Source organism: Triturus cristatus, chromosome 11, assembly GCF_964204655.1.
Source record: "Triturus cristatus chromosome 11, aTriCri1.1, whole genome shotgun sequence".
Lineage (NCBI taxonomy): Eukaryota > Metazoa > Chordata > Amphibia > Caudata > Salamandridae > Triturus > Triturus cristatus.
Window position 1 is genome coordinate 1041743577 of NC_140594.1, and position 18456 is coordinate 1041762032.

General features: G+C 43.5%; 1 protein-coding gene across 4 annotated transcripts in view; it reads right to left on the minus strand.

Annotated features, from left to right (window-relative positions):
• Positions 1 to 18456, minus strand: part of ACAP2 (ArfGAP with coiled-coil, ankyrin repeat and PH domains 2) — a 402036-nt gene that overhangs the window by 218883 nt on the left and 164697 nt on the right. For all 4 annotated transcript variants that reach the window (XM_085635275.1, XM_085635276.1, XM_085635277.1 and 1 more), the window contains one exon: positions 15540 to 15635. In XM_085635275.1, coding sequence (XP_085491401.1) covers positions 15540 to 15635 — 96 coding nt within the window. The remainder of the gene's footprint in view (positions 1 to 15539; positions 15636 to 18456) is intronic.

The following is an 18456-nucleotide window of genomic DNA, read 5'->3' on the forward strand; positions in this document are numbered from 1 at the left end:
AAAAATATGGCGGACTGGTTAGGTGTTTGGTTACATTAAAACCCCAAGTTCTTTATTTACAGGAAACCCACCTGAAAACTAATCTACCGAAATTATTTATTCCGGGGTGGTTTTCAAGTGCCTTCTTTGCGTCAGCTGGTCTCGCTATGAGAGGTGTCGCACTTTATTTCTCGAGATATTGATTGGGAATTTTTACAGGTAAATCGTGATCCTCAAGGTCGATGGATTTGGATTAAGGCTAAGGCTGATGGTAATATTACAAGTGTCATTAACTATTATAGGCCTATTTTAGATGATGCATCAATTATATCAACAATACAAAAAGATCTTATTGGTGTGCCAGGTCAAAGTATTTTAGGTGGCAACTTTAACTATATACAAAACCTGAAAATTGATACCTCAAATAAGAACAAAAAAACTGTTAAAACCCCAGACAAAGAAAGCTTTTGATGCCCTGATGCAGGATCTGTATTTGATTGATGCTTGGCGTTCGGCTAATCAAATAGCTCCGGAATACACTTGCTATTCTCGCTAGTTTCATACTGCCTCACGTATCGATTTTGTTTGGATTTCACCATCCACAATACTTGTTGCTGCCAAAATCGGTTTTAATACTTTTTCTGACCACTCCTTTGTACAAATCGATCTCCAGCTTGGATGTGGGGGAGCAGGAGGTCCAAGTGGCAGATGGACCGTCTCCTTCTTCAGGATCCTTGCTGGTCGGAGAGTTTTAAGGTGTGGATTATGGAATATTTCAATCGGAATGAAGGTACAGCCGAAATTTTCTCGGTTTGGGGTGGCTTCAAAGCAGCAGCCAGGGCTAAAATGATTGCAGTGTCTGTAGGCAAGAGTAAAGAACGTCTGGCAAAAATCGCAGAACTCCAGCTATCTCTCCTTAACGCTTCTAGATTTCGTAATTCGCCTCCGCAGGGTCAGTGGGAGGAAGCTAGGAAGAATTTGAAAGATTTTTTTATTCTCGAGGAAATCAATAGCTCTCAATCTTACATGCAAAAAGTTTATGAAGAAAGCCAAATGATGGGGAAAATGTTAGCCTGGACATCAAAAGCGCGCCAGGAGTCTGCTTATGTTTCAGAGATAATAGATCCAATGACGAACTTAAAAGTTTCACATAGACTAGAGATTGCCCGGGTATTTTTACAACATTACCAACAACTATATACTACAAAATATAATTTAAGGCCTGAAGCGATTCAGGAATATTTTGCAGGAGTAGAATGGCCCAGATTATCATTAAATTCATTAAAACAACTTCAAAGTGAAATAGCTATATCTGAGATTCTGGAAGTTATAAACTCAATGGCAGGGGCAAAAATTCAGGAGATGATGGATTACCCATTGAATTCTATAAAACATTTGCTAAAGAGTTGACTCCATTTTTGAAGAAACTATTTAATTTTGTTAAGACTGGTGGTGCGGTTCCGGCTGAGTTTAAGAGTGCTATCGTTGTAAGCTTCGTTAAAAAGGGTAAGGAACCCAATAACGCCAACTCATATAGACCCATTAGTCTTTTAAATGCAGATTATAAAATCATGATGAAGATCTGGGCACAGCGTTTTACCCCATTGGCTCAACAGGTAATCCATGAAGCTCAAACGGGCTTTGTTGCAGGGCGGACCATGACATCTAATTCTGGGTTTTTTATTCAAGCATTAGATTATTTTAATGTTAACAAGACACCAGCTTGTATCATGATGGTCGATGCAGAAAAGGCTTTTGAGTTAGTTAACTGGGACACTTTATTTTGTAGGCTTAAAAGTTTTAATTTTCTGTTTCAAATTATCTTTATGTTAAAAAACATTTACCAGGGGTCTCAGGCACAGATAGTAATAAATGGAAATCAAATAGGTTTAGTGGATATTAACAGGGGCACCAGGCAGGGATGCCCCTTATCACCTTTATTGTTTACTTTTTTTTCCTAGCAATTAGAATAAGGGGTAATAGGAATATTCAAGCTCCAATACCAGGTATGGCTAACCTGAAGTTATTTGCTGACGATGCCATTTTATATTAATGTCCTGCTAGGTTAAACATTGATCAGTTTACTAAATTTGAATTAATAGGGGGATATAGAATTAATCCAATAAAGACTGAGATTATAATTTTAAATATTGGACCTAAATTCCTCCCTGATAACCTTGAGTACCAGGCACGTAAATCAGACCCTATACGCTATCTTGGTATTTTCGTAACCGGCCAATTTAGCCAGCTAGCCAAACTGAATTATGAAGCTACTAGTAATAAAATACAGAAACTTTTGGCAAGATGGGCAAGTCTCCCGCTAACCCCGATAGGCCGAGTCGCGCTTATTAAAATGTTGATATTACCCCTATTCATTTTTATTTTCTCTAATATTGTCATCAAGGTAAATGCTAGTTACTTTAAAGGACTCGATTCAATGATTAGATCTTTTATTTGGAACAAGAAGGCATCCAGAGTTAAACTTTCGGTTCTTCAACTAGATGTAGATTCAGGTGGTTTAGCCTTACCACATATACGTTCATATTATGATTCCGCTTTTCTCGATTTTACAGCCTGTTTATTATCCACTACAAAATCTAGAGATCATTTTTTTATTAATAAAATGATTGCAGAAGCGGAAACTCAAACTCCTACTTTCCTAAAAACTTCGAAACTCCCAAAAAAAGACGATATAAAAAGCTTATGGATCTCACGTTTCGACTGAAGATTTTCTTTAAACAGCGCGGGTTTTCTGGATTCTACTCATTAAAGCTAAATGAATGTAGGGATTTGGGTCCCTTTCTACATTCTTCCCATCTTAGAACCTGGCAGGTTTCTGGGCTGGGCATGGTCAATCAGTTTTTTATCCAGGACAGGATTATTACATGGGATGAAGTTCAGTCTAGATGTCATGAACGGAATAAACCCTCATTTTTTGAATACCTACAAATAGCTTACTTCTTAAATAATTATAAAATAATACTGAGTAGTTCTCCTTCTAAGGTTGCTACTTCTCTTTTTTCCGCTAATATTAGAGGGGTAGGAAACTGGTACAGATTATTGAGATCTCAAATTCAATCCTCTTTGGTTGAAAAATTCTTGGAGAAAGTTGCTTTGGAAACCTCATGCTTTTTTTCTAGAATAGAATGGCGAACTATTTCGGTTTCTGGTTATAAAATCCTTAGAGCTGCCAACTTCAAGAGAATGGTGTTTCTTTCGCACGGGATGGCTTATTACACTCCAAAGGCTCTAAATAAATTCTATCCCCAGGTCGAAAATAGGTGCTTTCGTTGCCTCTCCCCAGTCGAAGGAGGATGGAGACATACATTTTTTACTTGCCCTAAACATGAGACTTTTTCGTACAGAATTTTGGGATATTTTAGCAGGGCTATAAAGAAGCCGTACGTTCCAATAGCCGAGGCAGCTCTTTTCGGTATCTCTAGCAGAGAGGTTAAGCTAGATAAATCAGAGAGTAATTTTCTGGGAATTTCTAGGTTAGTGGCTCGCTCTATAATATTGCAAAATTGGAGGTTGCTTGAAGCACCTCTATATGAGAAATGGTTTAACAAGATGAAGCGTACAAAAAAATTAAAAAAAGCTAATGCTAATCGAACGGGAGCAATTAAAAGATTTTCGTCTACTTGGAAATACTTTACCAATTGTATACTCTAAACAAGTTCTCTTTTTCTTATTTCTTTAAAATACAATTGATTATACTTATGTTATGAATTAGGGTTTCTATAATTCTGCAATCACGACTCTTTGAATTGGATTTTGAGATTTATTGGATTTTTTTCTTTGTTTAATCAACCGATCTCTGTGTTTTACGGTTTGTAAAAATGTGATGTTTCTTTTCTGATCTCTTGCTCAACTAATAAAAAAGTTTTAAAAAATGTTTTTAAATGACCCTAGACGCTGGTAACAACGCAGTGCTGATATGGTTTTCTCTCTCTGCAGCGTTTGGTACTATCTCACACACCGTACTCCTTCAACTGACCTAAGAATGCAGCACCTACCGTCAGGCTCTGTCCTGGATCAAATCTTTCCTGACATGAGAAAAATGTTAGCCTTAGGACAATTCTCTTCAGCAGAAAGGTCAGTGGCCATGGGAGTTCCACAGGGCTCGTCCCTTAGCCCCGCACTATATAATAATCTACATGGCTCCCCTAATTTCCCTGACAGCCTCATTTGAAATCGTCACCTCCTACGCTGACGATACACAGCTGATTCTACCCCTAGACAATGGTTCAGAACACAATTTCCAAATTGCTTCACCAATGTCATCCTTTGGATGCAAAACAACCATCTCAAATGCAACACAGTTAAAACCGAAATCTGGCAAGTCAAATCTGTTCTCCCTGATCCAATGGTGCCCACCTCTGTGCCCCCACGCCACAGCTGAAGTGGCCAAGAATATAGGGGTCAAATTCGACAACGCCCTATCCTTCCATCCACAAGCATTGCCAGTAGCAGGAAATGTGCTTTCATCTAATCAAATCCCTAAAACGTTTTTCAATTTTCTTCCACTAGCCACCAGGTAAACAGTCACCTTAGAGCCTTTGCGTTGGATGCCCCAAGCAGTTTCTCCATTAGCTCCAGCTGGTACAACATGCCTCTGCTAGACTTGTGCTTAAAGGACAAGTTATTTACCTTTGGTAATCCCTTACCTGGTAGCGACCTAATCTAGCCACAGATTCCTTACTTTAGAATTTGCCAGGCGTCAGGCTGGTTCCGAAATACTTTTGCTCGAGCAATACCCTTGTGCGCCAGTAGGTGGCGTCGGTCGGCACTGTATGATGACGGCGGCTTCGTCAGGGCCGGAAGTGAAGTCTGCGTCACCTATATAGTCACTACTTCAGCGCGTTGATGTCAGTTACTTTTCACAACTCTCCACGCCAGGAGCGCAGAGCCATAAAGTGCACCGACAGTGGTGTGTTTAGAACAACTAGGGCCCTGAAAGGGATCAGCTCTGATCCTAAAAATCTGTCCGCAGTACAGGAAGGCTGGGTAAATCGGTAAGGAATCTGCGGCTAGATTAAGTCTCTACCAGATAAGGCGTTACCGAAGGTAAGTAACTAGTCCATCTGACAGAGACATCTAGCCGCAAATTCCTTACTTAGAATAGATAAACAAGCAATACCGTCCCCGGAGGAGGAACTGCGAACAAGTTTAGACCAGGAAGTCCTGCACGAAAGAGCGGCCAAAAAGGTCATCCCTGCAGACTTGACTGTCCAGGCAGCAGTGCTTAGGGAACGTGTGCAGTGATGCCCATGTCGCTGCCAGACAAATGTCAGGGACTGGAACACCACTTTGCAACGCTGTGGTCGCAGCCTAGGCTCTGGTGGAATGAGCTCTTATGCTTTCGGAAGACTGTTTCTTGCCCACAGCGTAGAACATTTTGACAAAGAAGATGACCTATTTTGCGATAGTCATTCTCTGCACCGCATGACCTTTCTTTGATCCAACATAACCCTGAAAGAGTTGGTCGTTCACCCGGAAATCTTTAGTGCAGTCAAGGCAGAACAACAACTCTATTTTTGGGTCCAGACAGTAGAGTCGTTCCTCCTCTTTATAGAGGTGTGGAGGAGATAGAAAGCGGGCAAGGTGACTGATTGCCCCACGTGGAATGGTTTTACCACTTTTGGTAAGAAAGAGGCCCTAGTGTGAAGCACCAACGTATTAGGGAAGATGGTCAGGTAAGGAAGCTTGGATGACAGAGCCTGCAATGCGCTCACTCTCCTGGCAAAAGTTATTGCCACTTAAAAGGCTGTTTTGATGGAAGCAGCTGGAGGGGACAGTTCAGCAGAGGTTCCAACGGAGCGCACATCAGGAAGGGGAGAACCAAATTAAGGTTTAACTGAGGCATGCTGAATGGGGCAGGTGGGAACATATGTACAAGCCCCTTAAGAAATCTGTTTATAATAGGGGATTTAAATAAAGAGGGTTGGTCTGGCAGCCTCAAGATGGACTTCAGAGAGGGAAGAAGAAAGAGGATCAATAGACCTTTCTGTACAATATTTTACATATTTCTACCACCGGCAGGCATACAAGGTCTTGGTAGAGGGACGCCTGACTTTGGAGGGGGGAGGGGGGAGGGGGGGGTTGGGGTTGGGGGAGGGAGGGGAGGAGGTTGAATTCTGTCAACTTCCGCCGCTCAATCTCCGCGCAAGAAAGAGTAGAGTTGAGAGGTTCAGGTGGAGGACCCTTCCCTGCTGCTGCGACAAAAGATCTTCCCAAAGGGATAGCCTGATCAGAGGATCGATGCTCAGTTGGAGAAGCTTGGGATACCAGACTCTCAGTGCCTAGTCCGGAGCCACAAGAATGACTTGAGCCCAGTCGCTCCTTATTTTCTTGAGCACTCTGGACAGGAGTGGTATCTGTGGAAAGGTGTACACGAGGCCTGAGCTCCATTCAAGACAAAAAGTGTCGCCGAGCAAATGCCGCCGTGGAAACTCTAGCACGCATAACTGCTGACATTGCGTGTTCTCGGCGGAGGCGAACAGTTCTAACCAAGGCTCTCCTCACTTCTGAAAGAGACCTTGCGCCATCTCCAGCAGAGTTCGTCCGCACTGGCATTCAGGGAAACTGCTAGGTGTTGAAGCACCAGAGATATTCCCTGCTGTTCCAGACACGTCCAGAGACACAGGGCCTCTCGACAAAGGGTCCAGAACCCCACCCCACCATGTTTGTTACAGTACCACATTGCGGTGGTGTAGTCCGTTAACACATGAAACAGCTTTCCCTTGTTGGGAGTAAGCAAAGCTTTCAATGCCAAGCAAATTGCTCGGAGATCCAGTAAGTTGATGTTGAGTCCTGATTTTGCCGGGGACCAGAGTCCTCTGATCCCCACCTCTCACAGATGCCTGCCCCGTCCCAGAAGTGACGCATCGGTCACTACTGTGTGATCTGGTTGGGGAAGGGAGAAGGGTCTGCCTCTGACTCAATCGCGGTTGGTCAGCCATCACTACAGATCCTGTGCAGTTTCCTCCGAGATCTGGACCAAGTCGGAGAGATTATCGTGAAGCTGTGCCCACTGGAACTTCAGGTCCCAATGCAGAGCCTGCATATGTCATCTGGCATGTGTCACTAGCAGGATGCAGGCCAAGCAGCCTCGGAGAGAGCCTCACAGAAATCCAGGATAGAGGATGAAACATCTGTATAATAGCCCGAATACTCTGAACCCGCAGGCCAGGAGGATAGGCCCGAAAATGCACTGTGCCCAGAACTGCTCTGATGAAAAGGGAGTGTCTGAGAGGGAGTCAGGTTTGACTTTGGCATGTTGATAGTGAACTCTCAGCGAAAGCAGGAGATTCACCATAGACTGGAGGTGGGAGAGGACAGTCTGGGCGAGCTCTCCATCAACAGCCACACGTCGAGCAGACTGACACCGCTGATCTGGGCAGAAGAGCTGCAACCACCACCATCCCCTTGGTGAACACCCGAGGGGGGCCGGAATGCCAAAGGGCAGCACGGTGAACTGAAAGTTCTCGTGGCCTATCGTGAACCACAGGTAGGGCCAATGGGCAGGCAGGACAGAATGTGAAAATAGACGTCCTGCAAGTCCAACGCTCCCATCGAGTCTACGGGGTCTAGGGCAGAACAGAACTGAGCCAGAGTGAGCATTTTGAACTTCTCTTTTTTGAGGAAGTAGTTGAGGGTTCGCAGAACTAGAATAGGACGAAGGACCTTGTCCTTTTTCGGTACCAGAAAGTAGGAGAAATAGAAAGCAAATCCTACTTCTGCAGAGGGAGGGGGGGACTGACTACCTCTGGCCGCACGACACACGGGGTCGAAAGGAGCCGTGCCCACGGCCATGCAGAGGTTGAGGAACTGACGCGGTCTTATGGCTGGGATATGGCGGACGCGGCTGGCAGCTCCTCCTTCTGTGGCCACAAAAGGGGTGACAAGCAGACGGGGATGCATAGTCAACGAGAGGCCCAAGGACTTGGCTGTAGCGCATAAGTCCTTAAAGTGCTCCAGGGCCATGTCTGCATGGTCTCCAAAGAGACGGTGCCATCAAAGGGCATGTCCATAAGGGAAGCCTACACATCCCCAGAAATGCCAGTTCTCTGCCAGGCGTAGCGTCGAACAGCCACCATCAATGACATCACTCTGCCCAGCGAGTCTGTGGTGTCAGGCCCACAACGAACAGTGAACTTTCCTGCATCTCTCCCATCGGATAATGTTTGGGAGAGAATGGCCCGGACCTCCTCCAGGCCCTGTGGCAGAATCTGCACAACAGTTTCCCACAAGGAGTGGGCGTAACAACCCAATAGGCATTCTGTATTCATTGACCGAAATGCACGGCTAGTGGAAGAAAAAATCTTTTTGCCCAGTCTCTTGGATTCCCTGTCCGGGGTGCGGAGGAAAACGCACCCTATGAGGTAGAGGCCTGCACCACCAAACTCTCGGGGTATGGTGGTTGGTAAGGAATTTCGGGTCCCCCGGGGCAGGGTGATGACGGCGGGCGATTATCCTAGTCACACGAGCCCCTGTGCGGATTTGGACCAGGTTCCCAGAAGGACATCAATCAAGACCTTGTTGAAAGGCAGGAAGGGTGCCAAGGAGGAGACACCCAGCTGCAGAACCTCTGTCAAGATGTTCGTCGTGACTTCCATCAAAGGGAGCTTAAGGTCCAGGACCATAGTATATGAAGCTCCCTCCTCCGTAGCCACGGTAGGGGGAGAAAGCAGAAATCTGGAGAAGTATCCAGTTGACTGGCCTCACCCAAATCCTCATACCAGTTCATTTTGTGCTCAGGCTGGTCTTTTGAAGGATCCACCGACCCCTCCCAATCTTTCTCCATTCATAGCCCCTCAAAATTAAGGCTGAGGAACCGGCCTAGGACCAAAGTCGGCGGCAGAATTCTGCTACGGGTCATCAGGGAGAAGAATGGGTCTAGCGCTGCCAGGGGTGCCGGCAGCATCAGGAGTCTCGGCGTGGGGGCCAGAGCCAGTGCCGGGGAAGGTTGCAGTGGCACTACCAGATACGGTCCAGATCTAACAGCAGATCCATTTGGAGGGCATCCGAGCCGGGCTGGAGCCGCCGGCGCCGAACCCGACAGAGCCTGACACAGAAGCCAAATTCAAAAAGAGTTTACAGACCTAGCTTTTCCTTGCCCCGGACTCACTCTATTACTCTTTAATCTAGTATCTCTACTACACTTTCTTCTCGCTTCCAGTGCCATCATGTTTGGGTGTATGTGGGACTTCAGCTTAGCACCAGGATGCTCGAATACGAGTGACGGATGAACTCTCTAAGTTCACTATTCGTTCATTCACTGTCACTGATAGTCGTTGTGATTCACTTTTCTTGTTAGTCAACTTTGCACATGTTTTCAATATGTATCCTTAGGTACATACTTACATGGGGTCATCACCCTGTCCTGCAGGAGCTAAATGTGTTTATTGTGATGTCAGTATTGCATTAGGCTCCAGGCATTCGGTGGCTGGCAGTTGAACGGCTTCTGATCTACACCTGGCTCCTAGTGAGTCACAACACCTGTGACTGAGGACAGGATAAACATGGTATAGCCTGGTTCATCTAAACTCAAAGTAGTGTATCGAGGAAAGCATGGATTCTGTTCCTAATGCGACAGAGGAGTGAAGCCATGCTATTCTGCTACACCTCATAGTCAGTGTCTGGCACCGACCAAACCCAGTGCTTCCTGGATGCTTGGGGTCCAGAAGAGGTGTACTGGAGGAGCACATCACCTGTTTATCCTTATGCTGTTCAGCCCCCTGAAGAGACCGGAGCACACACGTGCCTCTGGCAGAGGTTCCTAAACTATTTGTTAAGAAGACAAGGTCTGTGCACTATGGAATTTGCACATTGCATGCCACTGCATCACCAAGGGTCAGCTCCTTGGTGATGTGCCGATGTGGTGTTGGAAAACAGGAAGTGATATGGTGGAGCTCAAAACCATTGCATGACCGAGTTAGTGGTTGTGCACAGTTAAGGAGCATCCTGTCTACACTTTCAGCACCAATCTCAAATTTTCTTTTGTTTGACTGAAATTCCACCACCCTAAGAGGTATCAATCAATCAAGAAAGCATTATTTGACTGTATAAGTCATAAAAGCATTGCAGATAAAAAATTAAAACAATCGAAATTACAAAAAGTTAAAATCTGGGTTAAGACAGTTGTGCAAATAAGCAATCAGGTCCGTCATTGTGTTACGCATAGAATGATAAGACAAAGTTCAACGCAGTATTAGAACAACACTTATAAAACAGTGTCTAGCACATTAGCACGCATAAAAGACCCCGCGGGCCAGGTGAGCTCAGTCCTACGCAATAGTGGGGGATTTCGTCCTGTATTTTATCCAGCCCGGATTTTTTTAGAACGTATAAGCCACATCCACCTCAGAAATGCAGCCACCGGAATTGCATAACTGGGAGATGGATCAGTGCAGAGGATACGCAGGGCTGTGTTATATGATCTTATACCCAGGTTCCTAAGAGGTATCATTTTGTGGCAATGCAGAGTGCAAATACTACAAGAGATTTTCTACCGAATGCTGGTAAACCATCAATGTTGTAAAAACTGTGGTACCGCTCTATGGAGAATTCTTGGTGGCTAGAGACGGAACAATTTTGCATGCAATTACAATTCTTTAAGCACAGAAGGACCAAACATTTTTGATCCTCAGCTTCAGATTATTCCAGAGTCCAGACACAAAAGAGTGCACGCAAATCTTTTATGCAAGCGGCCAAAAAAGATTATACATCTGTGACACTATGGGGTGTGTTGCAATAAGCCCATAATATAGTCCTAACTGCATCAACCAAACATGCCGCACTTGCAACATCCCTCCAACACACTCACTAGCCTGCTTAATTCCCTCAGTTAAACCCTTCTTGTGTGGGTGATATAATATACATATTTTGTGTGTAACACTCCATCAACTAAAGAAGCTCACATTTAAGTAAAGTGAATTCCAAAGTCTGCTATCAACGGTCATTGAAAACAAAGGCAAGCTTTTGAGCTATTGGCAAAACCTGACAAGGAGCAGAAAAATCTTAATTTATTTTTCTCCAAAAAAGATATATGGACCAGGACTTCAACCACAGGTTGAAGTCCCCACTTTTTCATGTTCCTCTGCATGTGCCAATCCAGTCATGGCCTCAAATATTTTCACATAGCTTTTTTATTTTTTAAACAAAAAAAGGCATTCCTTTGAAATGTCCTTCTTGAGAGATGAATATAAGCTATCCACCACAGGGGGAACCAGCTTCTCACTACAAAACACATTTCCTTCTGTTCAAAGCTCTGGCTCTATTTTGCTCAAGGTGCACAATAAAACTACCCCCACATTTGAACAAAGTGAGCAGTACCTCATATAAACATGCTTATAATTAAAAGATACCTCATGACATAACACGGAATACCCCAACAGAGAAGATCAGCCAAGATAAGATAAAACGTCAAAAGAAACATGGATGGAGAACACCCTGGCACTGTACAATTATTACATTAAGAATGAAAAATCAAACAATAAAACAATCTATTATCACATACGAAAATTTAGTAAAAATCACAAAAGAAAGTGCGTCTGTAAAGAAAAGTAGTGATGAACAGGAGTACTGCCACGGGGGAAAGGCACTGAGCTTCCACATGCAGCTTTCTCTTTTGACTCACACCAACAGTGAAATTAAACCACGAGGAGTGCAGGGTGGACTGCTTTTGCTTCATGGAGATGATGACTTTCAAGTTCGTTTGCAAGCCACACTGTAAGTATTAAAGGTATTATGAACTGAAGGTGATCATACAACTACTGAAATCCAGGCTCTTATGGGACACCCATGCACACAGGCAGCTCACTGAACCTCTATGTGGACAAAGGTTGCTGAAGCACTGATATGTGATAAGATCTTTCTGGATAACACCTAGAACTCACTGTTCCACATGCATCTACTGATACTTCTGCATCTGACAACAATAACTTGCCTACACGTCTGTCTCAGAAGCCTGTGCTTAATACAAGTGGGGTCTCAGATGCATAATAAATAGAAGTAAGGTAGTAAAATTGAATCCTGTAGACAGTAAGGTAGCAAAATCTTTCTATAACAAACCCAGTATCAAATATCAGAAAGGTTGATCTTTTGATTAAACCTAATGGGCTCAAACATAAATGGGAAAACGGTGTCATGTCCATACGAGAAAACCTCTGTTCTACCATGGTTCACACACGGTTAACTAGACGTTGACAACTAATGGACTTCATCTACACCAAATGATTGATCTGGTGGTAACTGAAAACAATAGGAGAATCAGACATTGCACCAATCAGTTCCTATTTCTCCCTCAACTGTAAGCCATGCTATTTCAATGTTTTTGAAGCAATGCAGGATATTAAAGACATAAGCCCTGTCCTCTTATAGTCCCACCCATATTCAAAATCCTGCTGAAAACTTTGACCTCCTCCTGCCTCCCTTAGCATTCAAGGTCCCTTCTGATCCTGCTCATGGTTCCACACCTCAGACTACTCAAGACCAAATGCTCCCATGTCTCAAATAAGGCCCTATCGTACAGACCATTCAATTGGGACCGCTATATCTCTGTTAAGCGCTCTGATACCCTAACGGGTCACGTTTGTGCTATATAAAACACTAAATAAATACGCTGCTAAGGACAGTGTAAATAATGGAAAAGTTAATGAATATGAGAAAAAAGTAAAAATGTCACTAACAAACTTCTTTTAACAACTTAGAGGAGGATAGGTTCAGTAGAAAGTCCGAAAGTATCTCTGGTTAGTGGAAAAAAGGTGTAATACAGGTGAGGATATCTGAGAGGAAGGAAAAAAGTCAGGCAGTTTGGTCAAAGCTGAAGGAAACCTAAACAAGACACATTTGAAGAGGGGGCCTTTGGAAAAACAATGTGCCTGCAGTACTGTCCCCAGACCATTCAGTTTAATATTTAACCAATAAAAAATAGCTAGTGGGGCAAATCCAAGGACCATGTTAATTAAATGCAGAGAAAAAAATATTGTTCTGTACGTTTGTACAGAGTTTATGAAATGTATAGACAGTACACCGCAAAAACGTTGAAATGTCCACACAGATTGCAAATGTTTTATCATGCCCTACTCTCCATAAATGTCCATATCTGGCCAAAACCTCTCCCTGCTCTCTTTAGCATACTTACAGCTAAACAACGAAATTGCACTTCGATGCTCGGAATCATCTGCTACTAACAACTTTCATAGCACCAAAACACCTAAGAAAATTACAGATGACTTAAAAAACAGGAACATTGTTGCTCTGCTAAGATGGATGTGAACGTTTTATCCAGCACCCATCAGTGGCGCAAGATAAATGCGGACTAGACTACTGCTACGGAACCAGGTATCTTCACTGCAATCGAAACAGGAAAAAAAAAAGTTGTTTATTCAGAGAGGCAAGCTTTTGGGCCCTCAATAAAGCACTGAAGTACAGGACAAGTTGACAATCTAATTAGAGATGGGTCTGGTCAACATGATAAAGTAAAAGCAGATCACTGATGCTAAGAAGCCCTGAAGAAGTAGAATGTAACTCTACCCCCATAATCAAGAGCAACCATCCGTCATTTAAATTGTGGCTAAAAGATATGGCAGATTTTCCCACAGAATGAGATCCTTAAATCTAATTTGCGGGAGGACTCTTGGGTGAAAGTGTCTTCCTCGCTGTAAACCTTCGGACGCTCTTGTCCCTTGGGACTGGGATGATCCCAGATAATGCATGCTGCCATTCTATCGGTGGCCAAATCAGTGATAGTGCAGGAAGCCATGCACAGCGAAGCAGAGGGTGGTGAGGACATTTGAGGATTGACTGATCGCCACATACAAGCAGCACAAAGCAGCCCAGCTGGTGATGCTGGCCCTGTGATCGGGCTCACAGAAAGGAAGCAAGTGCCTCCAAGCAAAGAGAAATGAAGCGCGTGAGTGTGTGGACTACAGCACGGCTGTACAATGAGGCTGCGGAAGCAGTTATTACTCCAACAGAAGAGTTGGATATACTGACTCACCACTGTATGCAGAAATAAGCAAGTGGAAACCGAAAAAAGTAACAACAGCTGCAGAAATATGCATATTAGATCTAAGGCATTCATCCGTGGTCGCATATAACAACTGGGATTAAGTATTTAGAATGCCAACGAGAGCGGAAACCAGAAGAGGAAGAACACAGAACCAGAGGAAGTATACAGAAAATAGGAAAGGGGGAAGAGAGGTCTTCCTTTAACAATGGGATAGTGATAAAAAAGTAAGAAGAGGTACACCAACAATTAGCACATTCCTTTGCAATGGGATAACTGTCATTCTTACATGAGGGAAAAAATTCAAAATATATATTTAGCGAAACACGAAGAGTCTGGATAAAAAAATCAGAGCATCCAAGGCAGAGTCGATGTCTGCAAAAGGAATTAAGCGCCATGAATTTAATTAAATGCCAATGAGGACATAACTTTAGTTCGATTGATGCCTAGAACTAGGGAACCAGGCACTGGCAACAGGGTAATGCATTCTGAAAAGCTTGTAGAAGTGGAGGGTGAAAACAACATCAAGAGATTTCTGCAAAGTGGTCCCCAGACATTCTAAAATTCCGTTCAAAGGATGAGTATTTATATATAAGGAATGCACAAAGAACAAAGGCAATCTAAGTTTATGTGAAAGAAACAAAGTGAGATTTCATATCTTGATCACTCTCAAAAAAGAGTAAATGAACCGACAAGATACTAAGAGTAGCAAGGGGCTTAACAGATATTCTGTCCAGTGGAATGAATGCCTAGTCTGCAGAAGTGATCCAAATCACAGAGTTAACAGTGGGCATTCGAGGAATTGAGGAAAAGCTTTTCTGAAACAGAAGTGAAACTATAATTCTGGCATCCAGACAAACTACAGTAATAACTGGTGGGAAGTAACACACATGGAAAGCGAGAAAGGAAACTAACATCCTGGACTGTGACAGAAAAAGTAATGATCATGATAATGATGAGAATGTGCGAGTGGGGACCCTAAAGGAGAAGAAAGAATAGCAGAGCCTTGGTGACAGGGAGCGACTCAAAATAAAAGCAACAAGAGCAAAAAGCATGAGTAGCAACAAGGCATGAGACTTACCCTGCCCAACCAAGAAAAAAAGTCTGCTAAAAAAAAACACCGCATTAACCAACAGGATTAATGAATAATTTGCAAAATACAAAGTGGGAATACAAATTTAAACCTATCACTCACTTCAGCCCACCTACTAACCAATCTGTCTGAGCTTCCTTTCCATCCCCTATTTGTTATCCGGTCTATTCAGTCCTTTGTTTGTACTCCATATTGAAACTGGTAATGGGGATTTACCTATCTCTCCCACCCCCAATTAACAGGCGAGGAAGTGCCTAAGATACCCCTGGCGAAGCGAAAACAAGAAGACACAAGCTGAATTCTTATGAAGAGGGTCAGTTGCGTAATTACTCCATATTACATGACACTTGTGACACATTCAATATGAGAAAGGAGAGCATCTGATCACAGATGGTAGAATAGAGAATGCAGAATTGAAAGACTTAAAATAAAAGAAATGTTTCAATTAATTACCTGTGAACCAAGCTCTTTCATGTGCGGTTCAAGTTCACTGAAGAGATCGTAGCCCTGGTGGAAGAAGGCTAGATGTGCGTACATGAAGGATAACATCTACAAAAGAAAATATGGATAACTATTATACAAACCAAAATATGTTTCCTATGTATGCATAGTTCTTCCATATATCAAAACAGATAAATAAAACAAACACTTAAAAAGGAATAACCATCCTTAGTAAATTGTAAACATTGCTAATGGACTATGAAAGCTCCAAGTCACAAATAGTGGTGGATAGAAACAACTAAACGTGGCCTAGGTCGGTTAAAGGAAATACATTTCTAGGAGCCCTCACTCAGAAATCAGGTACTTCACATGTTTACAAAATCTTGCCCCACTCATAGACATTAATTCAAAGAGAAAAATCAAAATGGAATGTGGTTGTATAATTTAAAATCACATTCACAATAATAGATAGCATCTGTTAACAATAAGAATGTTGAGCAAAGAATGGGATCTGGAGACAACATCAAGGTGAAAGATACGATAAATTAAGCTCATATATATCTACCCCAGGTAATAGTCTTAGAATCTGATTTTAGCCTAGGGGTCTCAGAATTCTTACTCGACTGACGAATCAGTTCAATCCAACGATAAAGTTTCACTTGTTTTAACTCTGGCAGATTAGCTATGTAGGGCCAGATGTACTAACGTTTTTTGAGGGCACAAATGGGTTGTAGACCTGTTTGCGACCGAAAAAAGCTGTGGCCCATGTACTAATCCTATTTTGCGAGTCACAAACCAATTTGCGACTTGCATAATAGGATTAGCGACTCGCTATTAGGAAGGGCCTTCCAAGGGCGTCCCTTACTAATAGCGACTCCTGAAGCTATGTATGACTGTTTTGTGACCGCAATTGCGGTCGCAAAATAGTCGTAGTTTACCACCCTTCAGAGAAGGGTGGTAAACCATTTTCGAATGGGAACGGGTCCCCAGGGGACCCCTTCCCCTTTGTGAGTGGCTCTCAAAATATTTTTAAGGGGAGGCAGTGGTTCCAGGGACCACTGCCTGCCCTTAAAAAATTAAACTGAAAAGTTTCATTTTTATTTTTTAAATGCATCCCGTTTTCCCTTAAGGAAAACAGGCTGCATAAAAAAAACTGATTTATTTAAAAGCAGTTCCAGACATGGTGGTCTGCGGACCCCAGCAGGCCACCATCCCTGGGAGTGCCAGCCTTTCCCAATGGGGTCGTAAATTGCGACAGCCTCATTAATATGCATGAGGCATGCAATTTGCAAAGTGGTGGGTCGTACATCTGGCCCGTAGTGTACTGGACGGGCAAGCACACTAGAGAGTGGAGCGGAGAAAATAAACAGGTTCTAACAGGGTGCTTTACATCTTCTATGGTCTCTTACCATTGAATGAAAAAATGTATTACGGAGGGGTCACCAGAGTGCCTGGCTCCAAGATGGCCACACACCTGTGCAACATAATCCGGGTCAATCAGAACCTTTCAACACAGCCATCTAGCCCCCCAGATGATCCTTACACTGCACTGTACATGATGCAGCCACCAGGGGCTGTAGGGATGCAGACTCCAGCTCGGGGACGCCACCAGTTTGAGATGGACCAAGACGGCTGCCCGTATGCCCGCAGCAAACAGGTGACACCTGAGGAGTGGCCCCAGTGACAAAAAGGTGAGTGACCAAGGGAAACGGTTGGTATGCTACACCTGTGCCACGCGGCAGAGTTCGTCGCAGTGACACCCAGCCCTGATAACAAGGCTGGGGGCTGGAGTACAGATGCCGTCCTGGAGGCGAGGGCCTTACTCGGCCCCCTAGCACTGGAGATAAGTTCGGGGTGGGGCCCTACTCTGGCCACCTGCAACAAAGGTGGCGTACTGATCGGTGCTGCATCTACCTTGGGTCTACATGACTGCCTCAGCTGCAGATACTGGGTAGGAGGGCTGGGCAGGCCACACTTACGCCAACGGGCCTCCTCGGGAAGACACTAGACATGTGGCCCCTGAGCCACAGACACAGCCATGCAAAAATCCACCTAGACTGCACTGTGAACTGGGGTCCTTCGCAAAAGAAGCCTTTTAAGACTCGGAGAGATTGATATAGCCAACAATCATATTGAAGCCCTTTCCAGAGTGTCTGTTACACCTCATACTACTGCTTATTGCTTTTCTTAAATAGTATCTTCTGATGAGATTTGCAATAAACTAAATAACTTTGTTGTATACAAATTGAAAATGATCCAAGGCGCCTAATAATGTGTTTCTTGAAGAAATCACCTCTTCCCTGGCCAAACTTAAACCTACACACATACCTTGCAATCCAGAAACTTCCCACCTTCTCAAACAGTATGCTTCTTTATTTGCTCCCATTGCATGTAACCTTATCAACCTTTCCATCAGGAGTCTCTTGTGAGGGGAAGAAGGTCTGGTTATTTCTCTTCTGAAGAAGGGTAACATCATATTTTGACTCCAAATTAATCTAAGCATAAATCAACAAATATCCTTGCTGAAAATCAAGTTTGGATGTCAGCTAACTATCCTCTGCTCAAAAAATAGCTCATTATTTTTGGTTGCAAAGGGTGATCTGCCATACCGACTATTACAACTCATAACATTTTCGACTTTGTTCTTCAGTCAGAAGGGAAAATTAAGAACCTGATCTTTAACTTTGACCATGATGTTTCAGATCTATATTGTAGTAAGTGGTATCTCAAACTTAGAAATCTAATTCACTCGTTATTGTCCAAAAAACACTGAGCAATAGTAGTAAGAGTCTCTATTCACTCCCGCCTAGACTATTGCAATGCCCCATAACCTGGACTCCCTCATTCATCTTGTAAGAGCATCTAAGCCCTCAAAAACAGAAAAGAAACCATGTATCTCCAGGTCACGGAGCAGAACACTGGTTACCAG